The 26,075-nt window shown below is 42.0% G+C and overlaps 1 protein-coding gene across 2 annotated transcripts in view; it reads left to right on the top strand.

The window, feature by feature from the left end:
* Positions 1–23,764, top strand: part of LOC106607867 (protein cornichon homolog 3-like) — a 43,904-nt gene extending 20,140 nt beyond the window's left edge. The window contains exons 4-7 of one of the 2 annotated variants that reach the window (XM_045720890.2): positions 15,406–15,518; positions 19,828–19,971; positions 20,712–20,760; positions 23,117–23,764. In XM_045720890.2, coding sequence (XP_045576846.1) covers positions 15,406–15,518; positions 19,828–19,971; positions 20,712–20,727 — 273 coding nt within the window. In that variant the 3' untranslated portion in view covers positions 20,728–20,760; positions 23,117–23,764. Of the gene's footprint in view, positions 1–4,063; positions 5,984–15,405; positions 15,519–19,827; positions 19,972–20,711; positions 20,761–23,116 lie in introns of those variants that run through there. The other variant, XM_082976926.1, reaches the window with a different exon arrangement.
* The last annotated feature ends 2,311 nt before the right edge of the window (positions 23,765–26,075 follow it).

Genomic DNA, 26,075 nt, shown 5'->3' with positions numbered 1-26,075 from the left:
AGGAGCACAGAACAGTCCCCGGTGGTTGCCGTAGCGCTGCGTGTTTATTCTTCAAACAAGGAGCTACTTTTGATGTTTCAGTACAAAGGTTTCCGCACTCCCCATAGGATGAGTGCTGCTAGATGGGAAAGAAGATGTTTACCAGGGTACAGACACAAGTGGCGTGTGGCGTAGTCAGATGATATAGCTACAGAGGAGCTGCTAGTTTGATGAAGCTCCTGTAAGGACTGTTGATGTGGAGCAGGAAGTACGACATGGTACACTGCACTGAGGACCTGGGGCTATACTTACTGTGATTCTGGGCTTTCTTGTCACACTGGGACCTTATGTGTGTTATTTCAAGTGTATGATGTCCAAACTGTTGCTGGTTTTCTCCTCACCTTCTATATGGTTGGATAGTGGGATGCATATTCATTCTCACTGTAACACATCAAGTTGTATTTGTCAAAAAAAAATGTAACCTTTATTTAACTAGGTTAGTCATTCAAGAACAAATTCTTATTTGCAATGACGGCCTACCGGGGAACAGTTAGTTAACTGCTGTTGGCAATTTATGTTATTCTTCAATAACACAAACTCCAAAGCAAATCAGGGGGAGAAAAATAGGTTTATTCCGAGAGGACAAATCAAGATGTTGTGCTGGGAGTCAGATGTTCAGTCTTCCCTGTCCTCAGCTTTTCCCCCTCGAACAAAGGAACAGGATGTCATTTATAACCCCCCACCCTAGCCTGGGGTTGACCAATCAGAAGTCCTTGCAGTACAACTTGGCCAATGGCCAAATAACAAGTATCCTGCCCCCGACTCAATGTGCAGACCAATGACAACGTGGCACACGTTGCTCTGAGTTCAGGAGTGACATTCCACAGATCCTAAACAAACTTTCAGTTACTGGCCCAACGCTCTAACCACTAGCCTACCTGCCGCCCCTGCGCCGAATACAGGTGTAGACCTTACAGTGAAATGCTTACTTACAAGCCCTTAACCAACAATGCAGTTTTAAGAAAAAATAAGTGTTAAACAATGAATAAATAAAAATGTAAATGAAAAAATAACAAAATAGAAAAATAACAAATAATTAAAGAGCAACAATAAAATAACAGTATGAGGCTATATACACGGGGTACCGGTACAGTCAATACGGGGGCACAGGTTAGTCGTGGTAATTGAGGTAATATGTACATGTAGGTAGAGGTAAAGTGACTATGCATAGATAATAAACAGAGAGTAGCAACAGCTTAAAAATGGGGGGGGGGGGGGGTCAATGCAAATAGTCTGTGTAGCCATTTGGTTAGCTGTTCAGGAGTCTTATGGCTTGGGGGTAGAAGCTGTTAAGGAGCCTTTTGGACCTGGAATTGGCGCTCCGGTACCGCTTGCCGTGCGGTAGCAGAGAGAACAGTCTATGACTAGGGTGGCTGGAGTGTTGCAGCTGTAGAACTTTTTGAGGATCTGAGGACCCATGCCAAATATTTTCAGTCTCCTGAGGGGGAATAGGCATTGTCGTGCCCTCTTCACGACTGTCTTGGTGTGTTTGGACCATGACAGTTTGTTGGTGATGTGGACACCAAGAAACTTGAAGCTCTCAACCTGCTCCATTACCGCCCCGTTGATGAGAATGGGGGCGTGCTCTGCCCTCCTTTTCCTCTAGTCCACGATCATCTCCTTCATATATATACAGTATATTAACATATTTGCCCAATTTGAGTTACTATAAAAAATGCATGAAAAATATTTTTGGTGGAGGACCTCGGGCTGCATATATGCTACAGTATGCTGTACTGATAGACAGCCACAGACATAGTTAGACAGAGCGAGACAGTTGTACTGGAAATCCCCCAAATCATCGGTTCAGACTGTTGAGCACATTAACTCACTTTGGCAGATATTGTGAACTGCATAAAATCAGTGCTCATCTCACTGTCATTTCTCTGTGCATGATTTGAATGAGCAGGGCGCATGTTTTTCAATTTTCACCTGAAATGACATACCCAAATCTAGCTGCCTGTAGCTCAGGTCATGATCCAAGGATGTTCTCGCCTTGCCATGATTAAATGCGGTGATATGTGCTTTCAGCTTTGCGCGAATGCTGCCCTCAATCAATGGTTTCTGGTTAGGGTAGGTTTTAGTAGTCACAGTGGGTACAACATCTCCTATACACTTCCTTATAAACTCGCTCACCGAGTCAGTGTATACGTCAATGTTATTATCTGAGGCTACCCGGAACATATCCCAGTCCACGTGATTGAAGCAATCTTGAAGCGTTGAATCCGATTGGTCAGACCAGCATCGAATAGACCTAAGCATGGGCGCTTCCTGTTTTAGTTTCTGCCTATAGGAGGGGAGCAACAAGATGGAGTCATGGTCAGATTTGCCAAAAGGAGGGTGGGGAAGGGCCTTGTATGCATTGCGGAAGTTAGAGTAGCAATGGTCGTGTGTGTTACTCGCTTGTGTACAGCAATTGATATGCTGATAGAATTTAGGTAGCCTTGTTCTCAAATTAGCTTTGTTAAAATCCCCAGCTACAATAAATACAGCCTCAGGATATATGGTTTCCAGTTTGTATAAAGTCCAGTAAAGTTCTTTGATGACCGTCTTGGTATCCGCTTGCGAGGGGATATACACGGCTGTGACGATAACCGAGGAGAGTTCTCTTGGGAGATATTTGATTGTGAGGAATTCTAGGTCCGGTGAACAAAAAGACTTGAGTTCCTGTATGTTGTTAAAATTACACCAAATTGATCATGAAACATACACCCCCGCCATTCTTCTTACCGGAGAGATGTTTGTTCCTGTCGGCATGATGCACTGAAAATCCCATTGGCCGTATAGACTCTGGCAGCATGTCCCCAGCTAGCCATGTTTCCGTGAAACAGAGTATGTTACAATCCCGGATATCTCTTTGGAAAGCAACTCTTGCCCTATCTGGGCTAGCTAAAGCCAACTTCATAAAATTACTACTAGGTGGCTAGTAAATCAAATCAAATCAAATGTATTTATATAGCCCTTCTTAGATCAGCTGATATCTCAAAGTGCTGTACAGAAACCCAGCCTAAAACCCCAAACAGCAAGCAATGCAGGTGTAGAAGCACGTAGTATTACAGAGAAACAACAACAACAACAACAACAACAAAAAATATATATATATATATATATATATCTTGTTTTTTCGCAGGACACATCTGAAGGGGCACGTGCCCCTGTGCCCCCTATGGGCATTACACCTCTGTTCCAACCAGTGTCTTGATCAATACGATCCTCTAGTATAGTCTACACATTGTCAGTCTGCACATTGTCAAGCTACACATTATCAGTCTACACATTGTCAGTCTACACTTTGCCCTTACTTTTTATGTCATTGTATCTTGTTCTACCTCTCTTAGTAGGCTATAAGAGTGAGTAAGGCATGTCTGAGCTTAGTTCATGATCCCATGACTCTTTCAGAAGAGGTGTGAGGAGCAGAGCAGGTCCCTGCATATTTCTGCTTTGTCCCTGGACACTAGACCAAAGGGGCTAGCAGCAGCATACTGCCTAGACATTTGCACTTCGGAGTGTTGATATATCCCTGGATACTCAGGATGAAAGGTCTAGTAGCAGAATATTGCAGAGATACCAGTGGTCTACTTAATTGTCAAGTGTCATCTGAAGTCATGCTAGCTCATGCTATATAGACACAGAGTTTTGATTCTGTTTCATTTCTATTACTCTGGGGTATAGTGGTCATGGCTTTCACCAAAGTGGATTGCAATAGAATTCTAAACCCAAGACATTTCGTACTGTAAAACAAGAGTGGTCAGCAGACTTTGATCTTCAGAACATGGACAATGTTTAACCTGATTAGAAACAGGTTTTCCTGATTTACTCTATCTTCAAGCATGTAAAATATCAGAGGTGCTGAGTTGAAAAAATAATTCAGACAAGACTTTGGAGTTACTGTATGATGGACTATCAAAGCAGTGGCAACTCTATATCTTTATAATGAAAATATACATTTCTGTGAAATCAGTTGGAAATGTATGTATGTGAAGAAATTCGTCTTGGCCCCTAAGACTCTCATGAACTTCTACAGATTGAGAACATCCTGTTGGGCTGTATCACCGCCTGGTACGGCAATTGTAAGATTCGCAACCGCAGGGCTCTCGAGAAGGTGGTGCGGCCAGCCCAGCGCATCATCGAGGGCACACTGCCTGCCCTCCAGGACATCTACAGCACCCGGTGTCACAGGAAGGCCAAGAAGATCATCAATGACCTCTGCATCAAAGCTGGGACTGAGAGACTGATAAACAGCTTCTATCTCCAGGCCATCAGGCTGTTAAACAGTCACCACTAGCCTGCCTCCACCCAGTACTCTACCCAAAACCTTAGTCATTGTTACTAGCCGACTACCACCCAGTACTCTACCCTGCACCTTAGAGGCTGCTGCCCTATGTACATAGTCATTGAACACTGCTCACTTTAATAATGTTAACATACTGTTTTACCACTTTATATATATACTGAACAAAAATATAAATGCAACATGCAACAATTTCAAAGATTTTACTGCGTTACAGTTCATATAAGGAAATCAGTCAATTTAAATAAATAAATTACTTCCTAATCTATGGATTTCACATGACTGGGAATCCGGATATTAATCTGTTGGTCACAGATACCTTAAAAAAAAAGATAGGGGCGTGGATCAGAAAACCAGTCCGAATCTGGTGTGACCACCATTTGCCTCATGCAGCGCGACACATCTCCTTCACATAGACTTGATCAGGCTGTTGATTGTGGCCTGAGGAATGTTGTCCCACTCCTCTTCAATGGCTGTGCGAAGTTTCACATCGATTAGTACACATCGATCCAGAGCTTCCCAAACATACTAAATGTGTGACGTCTGGTGAGTATGCAGGTCATGGAAGAACTGGGGCATTTTCAGCTTCCAGGAATTGTGTACAGATCTTTGCAACATTATCATGCTGAAATATGGGGCGATGGCAGCAGATGAATGGCACGGAAATGTGCCTCAAAATCTCGTCATAGTATCTCTGTGCATTCAAATTGCCATCAATAAAATGCAGTTGTGTTCATTGTCTGTAGCTTATGCCTGCCCATATCATAATCCCACCGCCACCATGGGGCACTCTGATCACAACGTTGACATCAGCAAACCGTTCGCCCACACAACACCATATACGTGGTCTGCGGTTGTGAGGCCGGACGTGTTGCCAAATTCTCTAAAACAACGTTGGAGGCAACTTATGGTAGAGAAATGAACATTCAATTATCTGGCAACAGCTCTGGTGGACATTCCTGCAGTCAGCATGCCAATTGCATGCCACCTCAAAACTTGAGACATCTGTGGCATTGTGTTGTGTGACAAAACACATTTTAGAGTGGCCTTTTAATGTCCTCAGCACAAGGTGCACCTGTGTAATGATCATGCTGTTTAATCAGCTTCTTGATATGCCACACTTGTCAGGTGGATGGGTTATCTTGGCAAATAAGAAATGCTCACTAACAGGGATGTAAACACATTTTTGCACAACATTTGAGAGAAATAAGCTTTTTGTGCGTATGGAACATTTCTGGGATCTTTTATTTCAGTTCATGAAACATGGGACCAACACTTTACATTTCAAGTTTATATTTTTGTTCAGTATACTATATTCTAGTCAAGGCTCATCCTATTTAACTACTGCTATTCACTCTTTTTCTATTCACATACTGTCCATAATGTCTATACACACCATTCACATACATATACTGTATATTATTTATATACCGGGCTAATTTCTTGCAATTTTATAAATTTTGCCATGAGGTTTTGTGCTGTGTATTTATTATTGACATAGCTCATTCTAATATTTCTACTACTGTACATTGCATTTTAGTTAGGCTGTTTATACACACCGCATATTTATTTATGTATTGGATTCTTGGCATAGTTCACTCTAGTATATCTACTGCTGTACATACCATTCCTAGTATATCTGGTGTAAATTCTTCCAGTGTAGATACGTATAGATTGCATTTGGATTACTGTTACACTGTTATTTGGGTTGTTATTGGATTTGTTTAGAAATGTTTTGATTTCTTGTTACGCTTTCTGTTTTTTGTTTTTTTAAAGGTATTATTTGTGTACCTGTTTGACATTTTACTGCAGTCTTAGGAGCTAGTAACATAAGCATTTTGTGCACTCGCTATAACATCTGCTAAACTGTGTAGGTGACCAATAACCTTTGATTTGATTTGACGTGTATGGAGGTGTACACTAATGTCCTACAGAGGCGTTCCAGTCTAGCCTTTGTGGCCAACTTTTCATCTACCCGCAAAATTTGATGAACTAAATGTACTGTGGATTCATCTGCTACCAGGTCTCAGAGGAATACGTATCTTTTAAAGAGAAAATATGTATAATTATTTGCCGCACTTAATTATCGTTGCTGTTGTAAGGGGAGAGACAGTAATTGGAGAGTAGGAGCTCTTTTGATCTCTGGCGACAGCGGAGGACACGTTCTGCTGCTTAAATGAGAGCTATATCCAGGTTAGTCATGAACCCAAAGGCGCTAGGAAGAACAATATTTAATACATGATTGTATATCTGTTACCAGATGACCTTTAGTTAGTTTCAACCCCTTTTCTACATCAAGTTACCTGGAGGAATTGAATGTATTCATTCCATAATGAACATACTGCTACTGTATAATTATGAATATGAATACTGAATATAGGACCTGGCGCTGTCATGGCCCTTGACACGAGATGAGTTTGCTGGGTTTGGTCTTTGGCCTCAGTTAGTAAACCCTGTTTCTTCCCTTTCATGTTTTGTCTGTTTTTAGCCATTGTCTCTCAGCTATGATAGCAGTTAAAACCCAGGCAGGATTTTAGGAGCAGAAGGTATGATCTCTGAAAATGAAACTTAGTCTGTCTAAAACGTATTTTTGGACCGTATGATCCTCTGGTTCCGTTGTACTGGGAGCGTACTGAAGGCTACATCATAAGGGGCCCTTGTCCTGTTGAGGGATGTATAATCACCGTTAAGTGGTGTTAATTGGCTGTTGCAAGCGACCCGCCGTCGAGTGGCATGAAGAAAACTCCACAGCCTAATAACTCCACCATCAGCAAGCAGAGAATGAGTGAAGGACTGTCAAGGAGAGGGAGAAGAGGATGAGAGTGGAGTAGAGGAGAGTGGGTGCTAGCTCTGTAGATCGCCTGAGTGGAGTAGAGTAGCAGCAGTCGGTCCACAGCAGCAGCAGCAGCAGCAGCCCTCTCTCATTAACTGTATGCTGTAGAGAGCCTGCCTCCCCGTGTTGCTCTGCTCTCCCTCCCAGGGGGCGCCTCAAAAGTCACACTTGAAAAGGACTCTGGCCTCTTGAACTGTGGCTGAATGGGGCCCTCGCAGACATCAGCTCGAATTGGCCAACAGGTTAAACACTGCTTCGCCACTGTCTGGGGCTGTGGAGTGGATTGGCTCTGGCTTGCAGCAGTGCAGGCCCTAGCTGTTATTGGAATATTGGCTTGGCATGTTAGAGGGAAATGTGGGTGTTTGTATTGCATTAGAATGAATGAGATGGAATTAAAAATAATATGTAGTGTGAGGTGTATGTGTAAATGTAAAGAGTGATCTTTGGAAGAAAGAAAACCTTGCAGAAGCTCTGCAGCAGACATGCAATAGGTGTTGCTGGTGTGTATGTGTCACCTTCTGGGGTTCCTCTCCTTTTTGAAGTAAAGATCAGGAGAGAGAGATGCACAAACGGCCTCAGTTAGTTCTTACTTCTTACAGTTAGCTACAAGTTGACTTCTCGTCGAGGAGTGGAGTCGAGGAGGTATCAGAATGTGTCTGTGCCCCGGGGTGGTCAGATGTGGAAGGCAGGGAGGGAGGAACCCTTCAGGGCTCATCGCCCAGAGACAGAGCCCTGATCCTAGCCCTGATCCTTCAGAGCCCTGATCCTTCAGGGCTCATCGCCCAGAGACAGAGCCCTGATCCTAGCCTCGCTCGTCCCAGATGAGCCCCGAGCTCCACAGAGCTGGATCAACCCTATACCCTCTATATTCAGAACCGCATTCCTTTAAAGCTTAGAGAGGATCTCATGTTAAATACTGTTGAAGTCATATGGCTACAGGTTCATCTGCCTCACCTAAAGCCCATTCTGGTGGGAAGCTGATATAGACCACCAAGTGCTAACAGTCAATATCTGGATAATGTGTCGTGGAAATTCTTACACAGGGACACTCGAAGTCAATCCTAAATGAATCATTGTTTATTGTCAGCGTGCTGGAGAGGTTCCAACTAACTTGATGCACCATAGTGAACGTCTGTCAGGAGCTCTAACGGGGCAGTCCCGTTTAGTTCCCTTATATACTGGTTACAAACACGTTACATAGGCATAGTTCATATGGTTGGTTCCGACATGTGTCTGGCACCATCTCCTATCTTAACTTAGAGAACAAACTCTGGGCGTTCAGCCAAATAGTCTGAACACGTTACATAGGCATAGTTCATATGGTTGGTTCCGACATGTGTCTGGCACCATCTCCTATCTTAACTTAGAGAACAAACTCTGGGCATTCAGCCAAATAGTCTGAAGGAGGAGGTCATGACTGCCCTCCCCCCCCCCCCCCCTATATCTTTACCAGGCACAGGCAGGAGGATTGTTTATGACACCAAAGACAAGATGCACAAAATAAACGTTCCTTCGCATGTGTGACATATATTTTCCGGGTGATTTCTATATTGACTGGCTTTCATCAAGCTGCCCACACAAGAAAAAGCTTCAAACTGTAACTAGTGCCTGCAACCTGGTTCAGGATATCAGGGTAGTTACAAATAGCACAGGAATTAAATCATCAACATGTATTTATCACATCTTTACCAATGCTGCAGGAAGAAATGTGCTTTAAAGCAGTATCCAAATCCATAGGATGTACTGTAGTGATCACAATATAGTAGCCATATCTAGGAAAACCAAAGTTCCAAAGGCTGGGCCTAATATAGTGTATAAGAAGTTTTGTAGTGATTCTTATGTTGATGATGAATATTTGCTGGTCTGTGATGTGTAATGAGGAGAAACCAGACGCTGCACTATTCCAGGTACTAATAAGCATGCACCCATTAGGAAAATAACTGTAAAAAATGTTAAATCCCCTTGGATTGGTGAGGAATTGAAATCGTGTTTTGTTGAGAGGGATGAGGGAAAAGGTATGGCAAATAAGTCTGGGCAGCACAACCGATTGGCAAATGTACTGCAAATAAAAAGAAGAAGAAACTATTCTATGAAACAAAAAGGCAAACTCGGCTCTATCATTCATTGAATCAGATGGCTCATTCATCACAAAACCAAGTGATATTGTGAACTACTTTAATTATTTTTTCATTGGCAAGATTAGCAAACTTATGCATGATGCTGTATGCCAGCAACAAATGCTGACACTACACATCCAAGTATATCTGACCAAATTATGAAAGACAAGCATAGTAGTTTTGAATTCCGTAAAGTGAGTGCGAAGAAGTGAAAAAAATGATTGTTGTCTATCAACAATGACAAGCCACCAGGGTCTGACAACCTGGATGGAAAATTACTGAAGGTAATAGAGGATGATATTGCCAATCCTACTTGCCATATTTCAATTGCCTGTTACTAGGGATGTTACTAGGCCTGTGGCTGTCACAACATTCTGTCAGCCGGTCTCACGCTAATTGACCGTTAATTAACATAAACACATTTATGGCACCTGGCTTCCACAGGTGCTGATCTTTGGAACATCTACATGTTAAAAAGTCGAATAAATCCATGTAATATGGCCTACACCTACACAATAAATCCATGTAATATGGCCTACATCTTCACATTACATCCATGTAATATAGCCTACATCTTCACAATAAATCCATGTAATATGGCCTACATCTTCACATTACATCCATGTAATATAGCCTACATCTTCACAATAAATCCATGTAATATGGCCTACATCTTCACATTACATCCATGTAATATAGCCTACACCTACACAATAAATCCATGTAATATGGCCTACATCTTCACATTACATCCATGTAATATAGCCTACATCTTCACAATAAATCCATGTAATATAGCCTACATCTTCACAATAAATCCATGTAATATAGCCTACATCTTCGCAATAAATCCATGTAATATAGCCTACATCTTCACAATAAATCCATGTAATATAGCCTACACCTACACAATAAATCCATGTAATATAGCCTACATCTTCACAATAAATCCATGTAATATAGCCTACATCTTCACAATAAATCCATGTAATATAGCCTACATCTTCACAATAAATCCATGTAATATAGCCTACACCTACACAATAAATCCATGTAATATAGCCTACACCTACACAATAAATCCATGTAATATAGCCTACATCTTCACAATAAATCCATGTAATATAGCCTACATCTTCACAATAAATCCATGTAATATAGCCTACATCTTCACATTACATCCATGTAATATTACCTACATCTTCACATTACATCCATGTAATATAGCCTACACCTACACAATAAATCCATATAATATAGCCTACACCTACACAATAAATCCATGTAATATAGCCTACATCTTCACAATAAATCCATGTAATATAGCCTACATCTTCACAATAAATCCATGTAATATAGCCTACATCTTCACAATAAATCCATGTAATATAGCCTACATCTTCACATTACATCCATGTAATATTACCTACATCTTCACATTACATCCATGTAATATAGCCTACACCTACACAATAAATCCATATAATATAGCCTACACCTACACAATAAATCCATGTAATATAGCCTACATCTTCACAATAAATCCATTATTTATTTTAGACAGGTCTAAAGAAGCATGATATGAAGAAAATGTAGTCTATTTCAGAAGAACAGAATAGCATATCCTTATCCTTATCCTCATACATCCTTATGTTAGGTCCTGATCTGGCTATGCCATATGGCTGTGGGCTACACTAGTTCATTTAGAAGACAAGATTTGCATATAATTCCGTGGCATTATTTTATATTATTTTATAGTATGAAGAATACAATTGAACAAAGCTAAACAAAATACAAAGGATATTTTCTCCAAAGGATTTGAGGGAGTGGACACATGCAGCTATTCTGTTTTGAGCGGTTAACAAAGAAATGGGTATTCCTATATGCATAATTTAGAGTTATTAATGTAACATTAGTTGTTCTACAAACATTGGGCTACATCTTTAGATTTTTTATACATTTATAAGGCTGCGTGATGCGACTCTAATGATGATTTGAAAAAAGTCGCTTGAAAGGCATGAGCTCTGCTTTATTTTTTTGTGCAGGCTGTGCACACTACATCATTCACAATTTGACCAGCACTTGGTAATGCCTAGAATTTCACAGCAGCATCCCCTTTGTGTGGCCATAATGCATCCTAAACAAATCCATGCCTTTTGCGGCCAGTGGCCGTTGTGCCCTTCTCCCTGAGTGCTGCGGCTCCATCATGTGAACTGGTCTTTCTCACAGGCTACAAGTGAAGACAGACACATCGGGGACGCAACTGCGCGCGTCCTTATCCAATTCCGAGGTGCATATTGAAGATATTGGAAAAACTGTCCACATTTACTTTTCATCAGCCAACAAGATGAGTTAGCATAACGAACAGCAAAAGCACTATAACATTGTAATATTGTTGTATGGTGGTATTATATATTTTGTATTGTAGATATGTAGTGGTGTAATAATGTTATATGATGTACTGTTTTATATTTTCTTTTATAAGTAACATAAGTGCCTTAATGTGTTTGGACCCACGAAGAGTAGCTGCTGCCTTGGCAACAGCTAATGGGGATCCCTAATAAATACATATACAGTTCATCAGTTTTGTTACTCTCCCCTCGTTGTTACTGTAGGACTACAGTATCATGTAGCTTTGTTGCTCTGTGTGCCTCTGCCTTGCGACCAAACCCTTTGTCTTATATAATCTCACTGTTTTAGTCATGGTTGATGTGATGACTACTACTCATGTTTTATGTGCTTATAATGTATTTTGTATTGTAGGTTAAATTACGTTATGCCTGGTACATTAGCATGGGAGTGGTTCATAATGTTTGTCTGCGTTCAGCAGGAGTTTAGCCAGTGACAGCGAGGGTAGGGACTTGATGGATGGGGGCTGAGAATTAGCGGGGGTAATGAAAAGGTTAGCGTGATTATTTGTGTTTTAATGAGCGTGGCGGCGTGTCGTGTGTGTATGTGTGTGTATATATAGTTCTGTTTGAGGAGCAGTTTCTCCATCACCTGCTGTTGAAGAGCTCCTCCACTGGGCTCCAATGTATTTTTATGTTATTAGGAAGTATGTAGTGCTGTGAAGAATGTAGTCCAGGTGTTTCAGACAGGGCTCCAGATATGCCTGTAGTGTGTTAAATATACATGAAGGGCTTCGGAATAGCATTAAGCATAGATACAGTTGAAGTCGGAAGTTTACATACACTTTAGCAAAATACATTTAAACTCAGTTTTTCACAATACCTGACATTTAATCCTAGTAAAAATTCCCTGTCTTAGGTCAGTTAGGATCACCACTTTGATTTAAGAATGTGAAATGTCAGAATAATAGTAGAGAGAATGATTAATTTCAGCTTTTATTTCTTTCATCACATTCCCAGTGGGTCAGAAGTTTACATTCACTCAATTAGTATTTGGTAGCATTGCCTTTAAATTGTTTAACTTGGGTCAAACGTTTTGGGTAGCCTTCCACAAGCTTCCCACAATAAGTTGGGTGAATTTTGGCCCATTCCTCCTGACAGAGCTGGTGTAACTGAGTCAGGTTTGTAGGCCTCCTTGCTCGCACACACTTTTTCAGTTCTGCCCACAAATTTTCTATAGGATTGAGGTCAGGGCTTTGTGATGGCCACTCCAATACCTTGACTTCGTTGTCCTTAAGCCATTTTGCCACAACTTTGGAAGTATACTTGGGGTCATTGTCCATTTGGAAGACCCATTTACGACCAAGCTTTAACTTCCTGACTGATGTCTTGAGATGTTGCTTCAATATATCCACATAATTTTCCTCCCAACATGATTTTGTGAAGTACACCAGTCCCTGCAGCAGCAAAGCACCCCCACAACAGGATGCTGCCACCCCCGTGCTTCACGGTTGGGATGGTGTTCTTCGGCTTGCAAGCATCCCCCTTTTTCCTCCAAACGTAACGATGGTCATTATGGCCAAAAAGTTATATTTTTGTTTCATCAGACCAGAGGACATTTCTCCAAAAAGTATGATCTTTGTCCCCATGTGCAGTTGCAAACTGTAGTCTGGCTTTTTTATGGCGGTTTTGGAGCAGTGGCTTCTTCCTTGCTGAGCGGCCTTTCAGGTTATGTCGATATAGGACTCGTTTTACTGTGGATATAGATACTTTTGTACCTGTTTCCTCCAGCATCTTCACAAGGTCCTTTGCTGTTTTTCTGGGATTGATTTGCACTTTTTGCACCAAAGTACATTCATCTCTAGGAGACAGACCGCGTCTTCTTCCTGAGCGGTATGACGGCTACGTGGTCCCATGGTGTTTATACTTGCGTACTATTGTTTGTACAGATGAACGTGGTACCTTCTGGTGTTTGGAAATTGCTCCCAAGGATGAACCAGACTTGTGGAGATCTACAATTATTTTCTAGGGTCTTGGCTGATTTCTTTTGATTTTCCCATGATGTCAAGCAAAGAGGCACTGAGTTTGAAGGTTGGCCTTGAAATACATCCACAGGAACACCTCCAATTGACTCAAATTATGTCAATTATTCTATCAGAAGCTTCTAAAGTCACAATATCATTTTCTGGAATTTTCCAAGCTGTTTAAAGGCACAGTCAACTTAGTGTATATAAACTTCTGACCCACTGGAATTGTGATTTATAAGTAAAATAATCTGTATGTAAACAATTGTTTGAAAAAATGACTTGTGTCATGCACAAAGTAGATATCCTAACCAACTTGCCAAAACTATAATTTGTTAACAAGAAATTTGTGGAGTGGTTGAAAAATGAGTTTTAATGACTTTAACCTAAGTGTATGTAAACTTCCGACTTCAACTGTAGTTTAACTTGGCCTGTGCTTCTCTCCTGCTTCTCTGAAGCTTTTTTTCTTTATGAATGGTTACATATTTTAGAGTTTTTAACAGCTTACATCTGTGCTGCTAAGTAGCACAAATCCTGGTATTGTTGAGCTGCTTTTTGTGGTAACTTTTGTCCCACCGCCTCAGCCTAGGATGAAACCTTCTGTATGAGTCAAACATAATAACCTAAAAACCCTTTCTGTGGGTTCACACAGACACAGAGCTGGAAACAGGACATACACCGTGAGTATTCAGGACTCAAGACATTGTTTTATCAGCTCTGGGGTGGCCATGCATTGAATTTCAGGTTGAATGCACACATGAATACTACCACTAATCGTGTTGTATTAACATATGGATATTGTAAGTCTTCCACCATTAAGGGCCAATATATTCAATGGGATACTTTTATGACTAGCGCATTTGATTCATGTCGTGATCATATCCACAAAGTTCTTTAAATCTCTTCAGAGCAGACGCAATTTAAACCACAGCTTTCATTTTTGACTTGCAACTTTCTTTGGGAAGGCTCCGAGCTGCTTCCAAAATCTTAATTTCACACAGCGTTAATTTCACCACATGAAAGATGAGGCTTGGCGCTGGCTCTTTGGGGAGCGAGATGCTGTATGTGGTGCAGCTGTAATATCGGTGCTCACTCTTTGCCAGACTCTAACCATGTTTGGAGCTCTGCTCTAATGACTATCTGCTGCTGCTGGATTCATTAATGTGACTGATGGAGGTTTGCCATCTTGTGTTTAACCACACTCACTAATCTTCTCTGCTATCTAAAATACAACATTTGGTCTTACTGAGCAATAAATTATGTAGCTTATGTTGAAGGTTTCAAAACCCTGATGATAAGGTTGCTGTGTCACATCTTGCAATTTTGATTACATTTGATAAAACCTAGGTACAGTAATGCTTAGACACATGACATGGCACAATAACAGTTAGTTTAGGATATTTGCCAATGTATTGACATAAGTCCTTATCCATGCTAGCCAGTTGCTCCATGACATCATGAAGCCTTGCGTGTAATTGTCTCAAGCTTTCTATGATTGCCGTAGAGATAGTGTCTTTCAACAGCTGTAGAAGCCTGGCTAGCACGTAAGGTTACCGTAACGATGACCCCTTGTCTATAATGGATTATTATGTATGTTTAATGTCAAATGGTGATGAATAATCTGTGAATGAGAAGATGTAAAATGACCTCTCTCAAGAGCATTTCTCTTTCGATCCCCTCTTCTCCCTCCCTTTCTCTCGGGCTCTCCCACTCTCTCTCTCCCTCCCTCACGCCCTCCTTCTCTCCCTGTCAGTTGGTGCTCCCAGAATACTCTATCCATGGGCTGTTCTGTATCATGTTCCTGTGTGCCCAGGAGTGGCTGACAGTAGGCCTCAACATCCCCCTCCTCTTCTACAACACATGGAGGTAACTATCGAAGCTGGACCAGTCTACTTTGTCTTTCTCTCATTTGTAAGATATCATGAATTCAGTGTGGTGCCCAGAAGATAAGCACTGATATTGAAATATTCATGAGACATTCATAGACAAAGGCCAACATAAAACATTGACATAAATTTGACTGACAAAGTAGAGTTTAGTGGAGTCTGCAGTCATTGTAAATATGAACAGATTGTTTTGTCTCTGCACAACAAAGGGACAAACAGTCTTTCAATACCTTGCGTTTTTGTTAGAAATCCTTTAGAGCTTTTCAAAGGTTACCGCAATAAAGAAAAAGATTGTATTTTTTTAATGAATTGAACACTTCAATAAGTTGAAATTGTAATTATGACTTTGGTTATGATTATCTGATATCACACCCTGAAAATGGGTCACCTGTCACGGCTCCCTCCCATTAACACGTTATATTCTCTTTTCTTTTGGCTTGTTCTTGTTTCGTTATTAGATGTGAATCACTTGCAGAACTCTGTGGTTGTTTTGCTCAGCCGGTTGAAGTTACGCAGCAGTGCTCTCTGACTCATTAATTGCAGACTGCCAGATGCCCAGTGGCTACAGATGCTGTTCTCTCTGCACAGCTGAGAGGAGACAGGGAGAGATGGAGGGGGAGAGATGGAGGGGGAGAGATGGAGGGGGAGAGAGAGAGAGAGAGAGAGAGAGAGAGAGAGAGAGAGAGAGAGAGAGAGAGAGAGAGAGAGAGAGAGAGAGAGAGAGAGAGAGAGAGAGAGAGAAAACGGAAGAGAGGTGGAGATATGGGGTGGGAGACACACAGCAGCTATAGATCTGTCCGTCTGATTTCCTTCCCAGTGAGTACAGCTGATGCCTAATGTCTTCAGCTCGTCCCCCTCCTCCTTTATCAGCCCCCACATGCAGCAGGGGCTCAGTGACACACAGCCACATCAACAGGGGAGATTTGTAGACTTAGGTTGAGCAGCAGCAACACAGTGGAACGGAGCATCACTACCTGTGTAAAGCAGACACATACTGTTTATTATTTGTATTTTTGATTTCACCTTTATTTAACCAGGTAGGCCAGTTGAGAACAAGATCTTATTTACAACTGCGACCTGGCCAAGATAAAGCAAAGCAGTGCGACACAAACAACAACACAGAGTTACACATGGAATAAATAAACGTACAGTCAATAACACAATATACAAGTCTATATACAGTGTGTGCAAATGAGGTAAGATTAGGGAGGTAAGGCAATAAATAGGCCATAGTGGCGAAGTAATTACAATTTAGCAGTTAAACACTGGAGTGATAGATGTGCAAGTAGAGATACTGGGGTGCAAAGGATAAAAAAATAAAAATAACAATATGGGGATGAGGTAGTTGGGTGGGCTATTTACAGATGGGCAATGTACAGGTGCAATGATCTGTAAGCTGCTCTGACAGCTGATGCTTAAAGTTAGTGAGGGAGATATGAGTCTCCAGCTTCAGTGATTTTTGCAATTTGTTCCAGTCACTGGCAGCAGAGAACTGGAAGGAAAGGCGGCCAAAGTAGGAATTGGCTTTGGGGGTGACCAGTGAAATATACCTGCTGGAGCGCCTGCTATGGTGTAACGCCCTGGCCATAGAGAGGGGTTTTTGTTCTTTATTTTGGTTAGGCCAGGGTGTTACATTGGGTGGGCGTTCTATGTTCATTTTCTATGTTGTCTGTTTCATTGATTTTGGCCGTGTGGCTTCCAATCAGGCACAGCTGTTGTTGGTTGTTGCTGATTGGGAGTCACACATAAGTGCCTGTTTTTCCGTTGGGGTTTTGTGGGTAATTTTTTCTGTTTCATTTCGCACCTGACAGGACTGTTTTGGCTGTCGGTTTTCTTGGTTTTTGTATCGTGTTCTTACGTTAATTAAATAACTATGATGAACACTAACTCCGCTGCGCCTTGGTCTACTCTCTCTCCCGACGGCCGTTACATATGGGTGGGTGCTGCTATGGTGACCAGTGAGCTGAGATAAGGCAGGGCTTTACCTAGCAAAGACTTATAGATGACCTGGAGCCAGTGGGTTTGGCGACGAATACGAAGCGAGGGCCAGCCAACGAGAGCATACAGGTCGCAGTGGTGGGTAGTATATGGGGCTTTGGTGACAAAACAAATGGCACTGTGATAAACTGCATCCAATTTGCTGAGTAGAGTGTTGGAGGCTATTTTGCAAATGACATCGCCGAAGTCAAGGATCGGTAGAATAGTCCGTTTTACGAGGGTATGTTTGGCAGCATGAGTGAAGCATGCTTTGTTGTGAAATAGGAAGCCAATTCTAGATTTAATTTTGGATTGGAGATGCTTAATGTGAGTCTGGAAGGAGAGTTTACAGTCTAACCAGGCACCTTGGTATTTGTAGTTGTCCACAACTGAAGTCAGAACCATCCAGAGTAGTGATGCTGGACGGGCGGGCAGATGCGGGCAGCGATCGGTTGAAGAGTATGCATTTAGTTTTACTTGCATTTAAGAGCAATTGGAGGCCACAGAAGGAGAGTTGTATGGCATTGAAGCTCATCTGGAGGTTAGTTAACACAGTGTCCAAAGAAGGGCCAGAAATATACAGAATGGTGTCGTCTGCGTAGAGGTGGATCAGAGAATGACCAGCAGCAAGAGCGACATCATTGATGTATACAGAGAAAAGAGTCAGCCCGAGAATTGAACCCTGTGGCACCCCCATAGAGACTGCCAGAGGTCCAGACAACAAGCCCTCTGATTTGACACACTGAACTCTGTCTGAGAAGTAGTTGGTGAACCAGACGAGGCAGTCATTTGAGAAACCAGTCTGCCGATAAGAATGTGGTGATTGACAGAGTCGAAAGCCTTGGCCAGGTCGATGAATACGGCTGCACAGTATTGTCTTTTATCGATGGCGGTTATGATATCGTTTAGGACCTTGAGCGTGGCTGAGGTGCACCCATAACCAGCTCGGAAACCGGATTGCATAGCGGAGAAAGTACGGTGGGATTCGAAATGGTCGGTGATCTGTTTGTTCACTTGGCTTTCGAAGACCTTAGAAAGGCAGGGTAGAATAGATATAGATCTGTAGCAGTTTGGGTCTAGAGTGTCTCCCCCTTTGAAGTGGGGGATAACCGCGGCAGCTTTCCAATCTTTGGGGATCTCAGACGATACGAAATAGTGGTTGAACAGGCTAGTAATAGGGGTTGCAACAATTGCGGCGGATAATTTTAGAAAGAGAGGGTCCAGATTGTCTAGCCCAGGTGATTTGTAGGGGTCCAGATTTTGCAGCTCTTTCAGAACATCAGCTATCTGGATTTGGGTACTGTACCTGCAGTTGAAAAGCGGTGGCTACATTTCTGTGAAAAATGTCTCAGTTTAAGGCCAATTCCATATAGCCTCATCATAAGAGGACCATTACGCTTTCCCAACAGTGCCTAATGCCTGTGGCTCTTAGTGCCCAGCATAGCACCTCGCTAGTCAGACTGAGCTGGTCCACCCCCCCCCCAAACCCCCAGTGCAGCCATCTCCAGTCTCTGTTACCTGGAGGGTAATGCAGCTGGGTCCACTGGAAGAGCACTGCTACAGTAGAAGGGATCCCTCTGTCTCTCTGTGTTGAGACTGAACTCACCCTGGTAGCAGACACAGACATAGACAACTGCCCCCCCGTCCCCACTATGCCCCCACCATTTCCCCCTCACCGTCTCTCTCTATCAACCTCCACCTGGGTCCCTCTCTCAGTGCCTGTACCTCTCTCTTCTTCAGGTAGTGTGAGAGCTAGTGGAGCTGAGGTTACAGACAGACCCCCCCCCCCCCCCGATGGGAGAGGTACATATGTGTTAATAGTATGGGCAGAATGGTTGTGATTCTGGATTATTTATTATTGACTAACCTTTATTTTACCAGGTACATTAAGCTGACTGAAAACACATTCTCACGCCCATTCTCATTTATACTGTAGCAATCTTGTTCCACACGGATTTTAAAAACCCTGTCATCATTTATTTAAGTCTGTCTATAGTACAAATTACTTATAAACCATTATTTAATAGTTTGTTACCCATTAGCAAACTATTGGTAAATCACTATAAACCATGTGTTCATGTATCTATTCACATAAGTAAATACATGGACCTATGTTCATAAACCATGCATTACAATTACTACTACTACCTGTAGTCATGCACAACTTAATCATACTAATCATGAACAGTCAGATGTTTCATGTAAAGAGGGTGTCCCCCCTACTCATCCTCCATCTCTCCATTCTTCCTTTCATCGTCCCCTCTGTCTCTACGGGTCAACTACCCCTCGTGTGTCGTGTCCCTATTCGGTAGGTACTTCCACAGCCCCACAGACACTAAGGAGCTCCTCTACGACCCAGCCTCGGTCATGAACGGAGACACGCTCAAGTTCTGCCAAAAAGAGGCCTGGTGCAAGATGTCCTTCTTCGTCCTCTCCTTCTTCTACTATCTCTACTGGTGAGTGACGAATGCACTTTCCACTGTGTTTTTTGGTAAGGTGTTAAGATGCAGACAACAATCATCTTTCACCTCAAAGTGACTAACTACAGTATAGTTGTTACTCCTTTTCAGGGCTGTTACATGCTTTTCAGACATGTATATGTATACATGCTGTATTGGCTGTTTAAAGTTTAAAGATCCCAAGTGTAGATTTCTACTGTGCCTAAACCAGCATCTGAATTCACAAGGACATTATGTCCTTTCAGTATGTCATGCAGCCAGCAGTGAGCCTCCTAGATACCTGTTCTTTTTTCACTGTGTCAGTACTTGTTGATGTTTACATAGCCATGCAGTACATTACATAGTATATCCTCAGTATGTCATGCAACCAGCAGTGAGCCTCCTAGATACCTGTTCTTTTTTCACTGTGTCAGTTCTTGTTGATGTTTACATAGCCATGCAGTACATTACATAGTATATCCTCCAGTCACAATGTATTGGCCCTGCAGCCCTAAGGGCAGAGGTAAATTTCAGTTTAGCCAATTCAGGTAATTTTCAGTTTAGCCAATTCAGGTTATGGTTGGGACATTTTCAATTCCTGAACTAAACCGTTTTAAACAATCACTTATATTGACTAAATCTAAATTGAATTGACCCTACAGCTCCTGGTAGTAGTAACATCTCACCAGAGTGAATTTGTAATTGACCAGTCGGAAGTGGTGAATGTGGTCATTTGACTCTCTTTCCCTCGGCTGTAGCGTGTACTGGACCTGACCTGCCATGTGGTGCTCCGCTGGCCTTCTACTAGTGAGTCTCTCTTCAGTGGGTTTGTCACCTTGTGATTCTGACCCCCTCACTGACCCACTGACCCCTGCACACACTCTTTCTCCCCCCTCAGCGATACTGTAACACTGATGCACAACCTTGCCTGGAGAATGGGCCTCTTGAGGGAGATCATCTTTAACCCCTAACCTCTGACCTACATTACTCCTGCCCCCCTGACCTACTGGTGTTTGTCACAGGGGAGGCGGTCACTCTAGTGGAGTCCGATATGGAATATAACATAGCAATATAATAATATGGAGTCCTCCATTGTTTAACCTTGATGAGATGTGTGATCTTTCCTAATGTTTAATCACTGCTAGGGATGTTATGTTACGTTACTGTATATGAATGCTTCCCTCTTTGTCTACTTCTGTAATACTGCTCCAAAGCCTACCCACTCTCACTCACATCTCCACTTGTCTTTGGCATGATCTCTAAACCTTTCCTTACATACATACACACTTACAAACAAATGCAGAGGCACACACTCACTCACTCACTCACACACACACACACACATTCATACTGTACACACACTCACTGCCTGAAACTATCGAGCATCAACTGCATAATGCTCTCCACCTCACAGATTGATGGGAAATCAAAGATTGACTGGAGGCATAACCCTCTCAATTACAATGGCCAGGTTTGCCTCGGCTCATTAGCCCAACATCCGTTTAAATATAATGGAACTAGAAATTACAATGTGGCTTTGATAAGGAAGCCGAGCTCAATATACAAGTTTATTAGCTCAGTGAGGAATATGCTGTATTCGCCTGTGGAAGCCAAACTACTGGGTGAATTAAAACTACCTCAATGACATTCAGACAGATGACAAGCTGACAGCAAGGACATACGTAGCATGTCTGTCCCCTCTACCACGATGAACAGTCTGGAGATGAAATGTGATCTAATTCACATCTCATACTGTAATGTAATATCTAAGGCAATAGTATATTAGTGCAGTTATAGTAACTCTTGACAACATTCCAAGTACAGGGCTTGTTACACTGAAGGTGTTTAACAGTACCCGTAAGTGGGAGATCCAATAGCTAGAGAGTGTCTGTTCCACACATCCCCTCAGCTGTTGTTCAGCTTGCTGTCGCACTGTTTGGAGACTAGGTTTGGTGTTCATCACATGACCAGGGGACTAAACCAGTCTTTTTTCACCTAACAGCTGAGTAATAATGGAGATGTTTGTACAGTAGATTAGGAACAGTGATCCTGTGATGAGATGCAATAAGTAGATGCCGTGGTGAGGAGAAGTAGCTTTGGGCTAAGGCTACTAATTCATCTAGCTACAGCTCTGAGGGGTGATTAAACCTGGGGCTGTTAGAGAGACATCATCTGCCTAATCTGCCTCTGGTTCTCCTAACACTGGGTGTAAGACACCTCCAGGCCACCATACTTATTGTGCCTCCATTACATTAGGAAACATGGATATTGATAACCCAGACCGACAAGAGAGCTCAGGCTTCACCGCAGCAGGGATTAGTGCCTCACATGCCAGAAGATAGCAGGATTCATGCAAATGTCTCAGTTTTGGAGTAGCTAGGTGATCCTGCTTAGTTTAAGCACTAAATGTGCTGTTGTAGCAGACTTAGCTAGGAGGCGATCTTATTTTCGAAGATGTTTATTCGTTTACCTGATGCTAAGAACAAATGTTAAGTGTTGGCATCTTGGAAACCTACACTTGTCTGACCAGTTCACAAAATGTTGTTATGCTAACATGAATCATGGTTTGTGAAGAGCAAAACTGTCCTCATTTGAATAAACCATCAGATTGTGTATTTCATGAGCAGTGTTGTGTGTGCTAGGACATACAGTAGCCCTACCTCTTATTTCGAGCCCAGTTCTTCAAATAAATATTTCATATTTAAGTTTGATTTATCGATAAGATTACTCAAGCAGAACTTTACCGCAGCCTGACATATATTTCTTGCTTATTTAGTGGCTTGTGTTTTAAATAGGCAAAATGTGTATCCTTTCTACTTGAAAAGCCCATATGCACAACATTAAAGGGCTATTTTAATTGCAACTTGAAATAAACAAACACAAACAAAGTCTCAGTGAATCTGGCAGCCACCCAGGCACCCAGCCTGAACACATCAACCACTACTAAACCAAGCATGGATTTATCAGACGTTTCTTAAACACTTTAACACAACGCTTGAATGCTCCTTTCTTGAATGCGTATTAATTCCAGCGGACCAGTTTATAATCAAATAGTTTTTGTCAATGTTGTTTGTAATTGTTGTTGGTTTTACTGTTTGGGCTAATCATATAGTCTCAGTCATTGATTTGGATTCTTGTGTTTTTTCCCTCTCTTGTCTTCCAGTATGGTCTACTCCTTGGTAACCTCATAACAGCAGAACTCTCTGTATTTGAGCCATCCTCCGGATATCAGAGACTGATTTCTGGAATATGATTTAGCTAGCGCAAACAACAACTTTGGAGCAAAAAAGAGCACTTTGTGTCACAGCTTTTCTGTTTCATGAGAAGAAGGACAGTTGTTGAGTCTGGGCTGTGCTGGTCTGGTCTGGGGGGAAAGGAAGGGTTTCAGCACCAGTCCCGATCGTCTCCTCATGTAACGAGACCTTACAGTACTGTTTACAGTACTCTGTAGGTCAACAGCCCATGATGAGTCACAGCGACCACCATATCTACTTTTGTCTGTCACTGCCTGGCCAATGTTTGTACTCACAGCCTGTCCTGGAGAGGTTCAGTAGCACCACCACTACCATAGTAGGACATAGTGGTGTTTTTTTCCCTCGTTTTTTGGGAGTGGATCAGCTTAATATTGCAGATAGATTGTGGCTTCAATCAATGTAATTGTCTGCGTCATTTCCAATCCCTCATATATTTTCGGGGGATAATATGTATTTTTGGGGGGGTTCATATTTATACAGTTCCAGTCAAAAGTTGGGACACACCTACTCATTCAAGGGTTTTTCTTTATCTTTACAATGTTCTACATTGTAGAAAAATAGTGAAGACATCAAAACTATGAAATAACACATATGGAATCATGTAGTAACCACAAAAGTGTCCATCAAAGTAGCTACCCTTTGCCTTGATGACAAATTTGCACACTCTTGACATTCTCTCAACCAGCTTCATGACGTAGTCATCTGGAATGCATTTCAATTAACAGGTGTGCTTTGTTAAAAATGTGTTTCTGGAATTTATTTCCTTCTTAATGCATTTGAGACAATCAATTGTGTTGTGACAAGGTAGGGGTGGTATACAGAAGATAGCCCTATTTGGTAAAAGACAAAGTCCATATTATGGCAAGAACAGCTAAAATAAGCAAAGTGAAACGACAGTCCATCATTACTAAGGTCAGTCAATATGGAACATTTCAATAACTTTTAAAGTTTCTTCAAGTGAAGTCGCAAAAACCATCAAGTGCTATGATGAAACTGGCTCTCATGAAGACCACCACAGGAAAGGAAGACCCAGAGTTACCTCTGCTGCAGAGGATAAGTTCATTAGAGTTACCAGCCTCAGATTGCAGCCCAAATAAATGCTTCACAGAGTTCAAGTAACAGACACATCTCAACATCAACTGTTCAGAGGAGACTGCGTGAATGAGGCCTTCATGATTGAATTGCTGTAAAGAAACCACTACTAAAGGACACCAATAAGAAAAGAGACTTGCTTGGGACAAAGAAACATGAGCAATGGACATTAGACCAGTGGAAATCTGCCCTTTGGTCTGATGAGCCCAAATTTGACATTTTTGGTTCCAACCGCCGTGTCTTTGAGAGGCGCAGAGTAGGTGAACGGATGATTTCTGCGTGTGTGGTTCCCACCGTGAAGCATGTAGGAGGAAGTGTGATGGTGTGTGGGTGCTTTGCTGGTGACACCTAGTATCAGGTAAACAAATAAACATGAGATGTTTAGAATTCAAGGCACACTTAACCAGCATGGCTACATTTACATTACATTTTAGTCATTTAGCAGACGCTCTTATCCAGAGCGACTTACAGTAGTGAATGCATACATTTCATACATTTCATGCATTTAAAAAAATAAATAAAATTGTACTGCCATAGCATTCTGCAGCAATACGCAATCCCATCTGGTTTGCGCTTAGTGGGACTATCATTTGCTTTTCAACAGGACAATGACCCAACACACCTCCAGGCTGTGTAAGGGCTATTTGACCAAGAAGGAGAGTGATGGAGGGCTACATCAGATGACCTGGGTTCCACAATCACCCCACCTCAACCCAATTAAGATGGTTTGGGATGAGTTGGACCGCAGAGTGAAGGAAAAGCAGCCAACAGGTGCTCAGCATATGTGGGAACTCCAGGTGAAGCTGGTTGAGAGAATGCCAAGAGTGTGCAAAGCTGTCATCAAGGCAAAGGGTGGCTACTTTGAAGAATCTAAAATAGAAAATATATTTTGATTTGTTTAAAGCTTTTATGGTTACTGCATGATTCCATATGTGTTATTTCATAGTTTTGATTTCTTCACTATTATTCTACAATGTAGAAAATAGTAAAAATATTCATTAGATAGTACCCACAAAACACCAGTCTCAACGTCAACAGTGAAGCGGTGACTCCGAGATGCTGGCCTTCTAGGCAGAGTTGCAAAGAAAAAGCCATATCTCTGTCCAGTGTCTGTGTTCTTTTGTCCATCTTAATCTTTTCTTTTTATTGGCCAGTCTGAGATATGGCTTTTTCTGTGCAGCATCCCGGAGTCGCCTCTTCACTCTTGATGTTGAGACTGGTGTTTTGCGGGTACTATTTAATTAAGCTGCCAGTTGAGGACTTGTGAGTTGTCTGTTTCTCAAACTAGACCCTCTAATGTACTTGTCCTCTTGCTCAGTTGTGCACCGGGGCCTCCCGCTCCTCTTTCTATTCTGGTTAGAGCCAGTTTGCACAGGTCTGTGAAGGGAGTAGTACACAGCATTGTACAAGATCTTCAGTTTCTTGGTAATTTCCCGCATGGAATAGCCTTCAATTCTCAGAACAAGAATAGACTGACGAGTTTCAGAAGAAAGTCCTTTGTTTCTGACCATTTTGAGTCTGTAATCGAACCCACAAATGCTGACGCTCCAGGTACTCAACTCGTCAAAAGAAGGCCAGTTTTATTGCTTCTTTAACCAGGACAACCGTTTTCAGCTGTGCTAACATAATTGCAAAAGGGTTTTCAAATGATCAATTACCCTTTTAAAATGATCAACTTGGATTAGCTAACACAACGTGCCATTGGAACACAGGAGTGTTGGTTGCTGATAATGGGCCTATGTACGCCTCTGTAGATATTCCATAAAAAATCAACAA

This window comes from Salmo salar, chromosome 06 (assembly GCF_965601325.2).
Source record: "Salmo salar chromosome 06, fSalSal1, whole genome shotgun sequence".
Taxonomy (NCBI): Eukaryota; Metazoa; Chordata; class Actinopteri; order Salmoniformes; family Salmonidae; genus Salmo; species Salmo salar.
The sequence above is the reverse complement of the archived record's forward strand: the minus strand, read 5'-3'. Positions and strand labels throughout refer to the sequence as shown.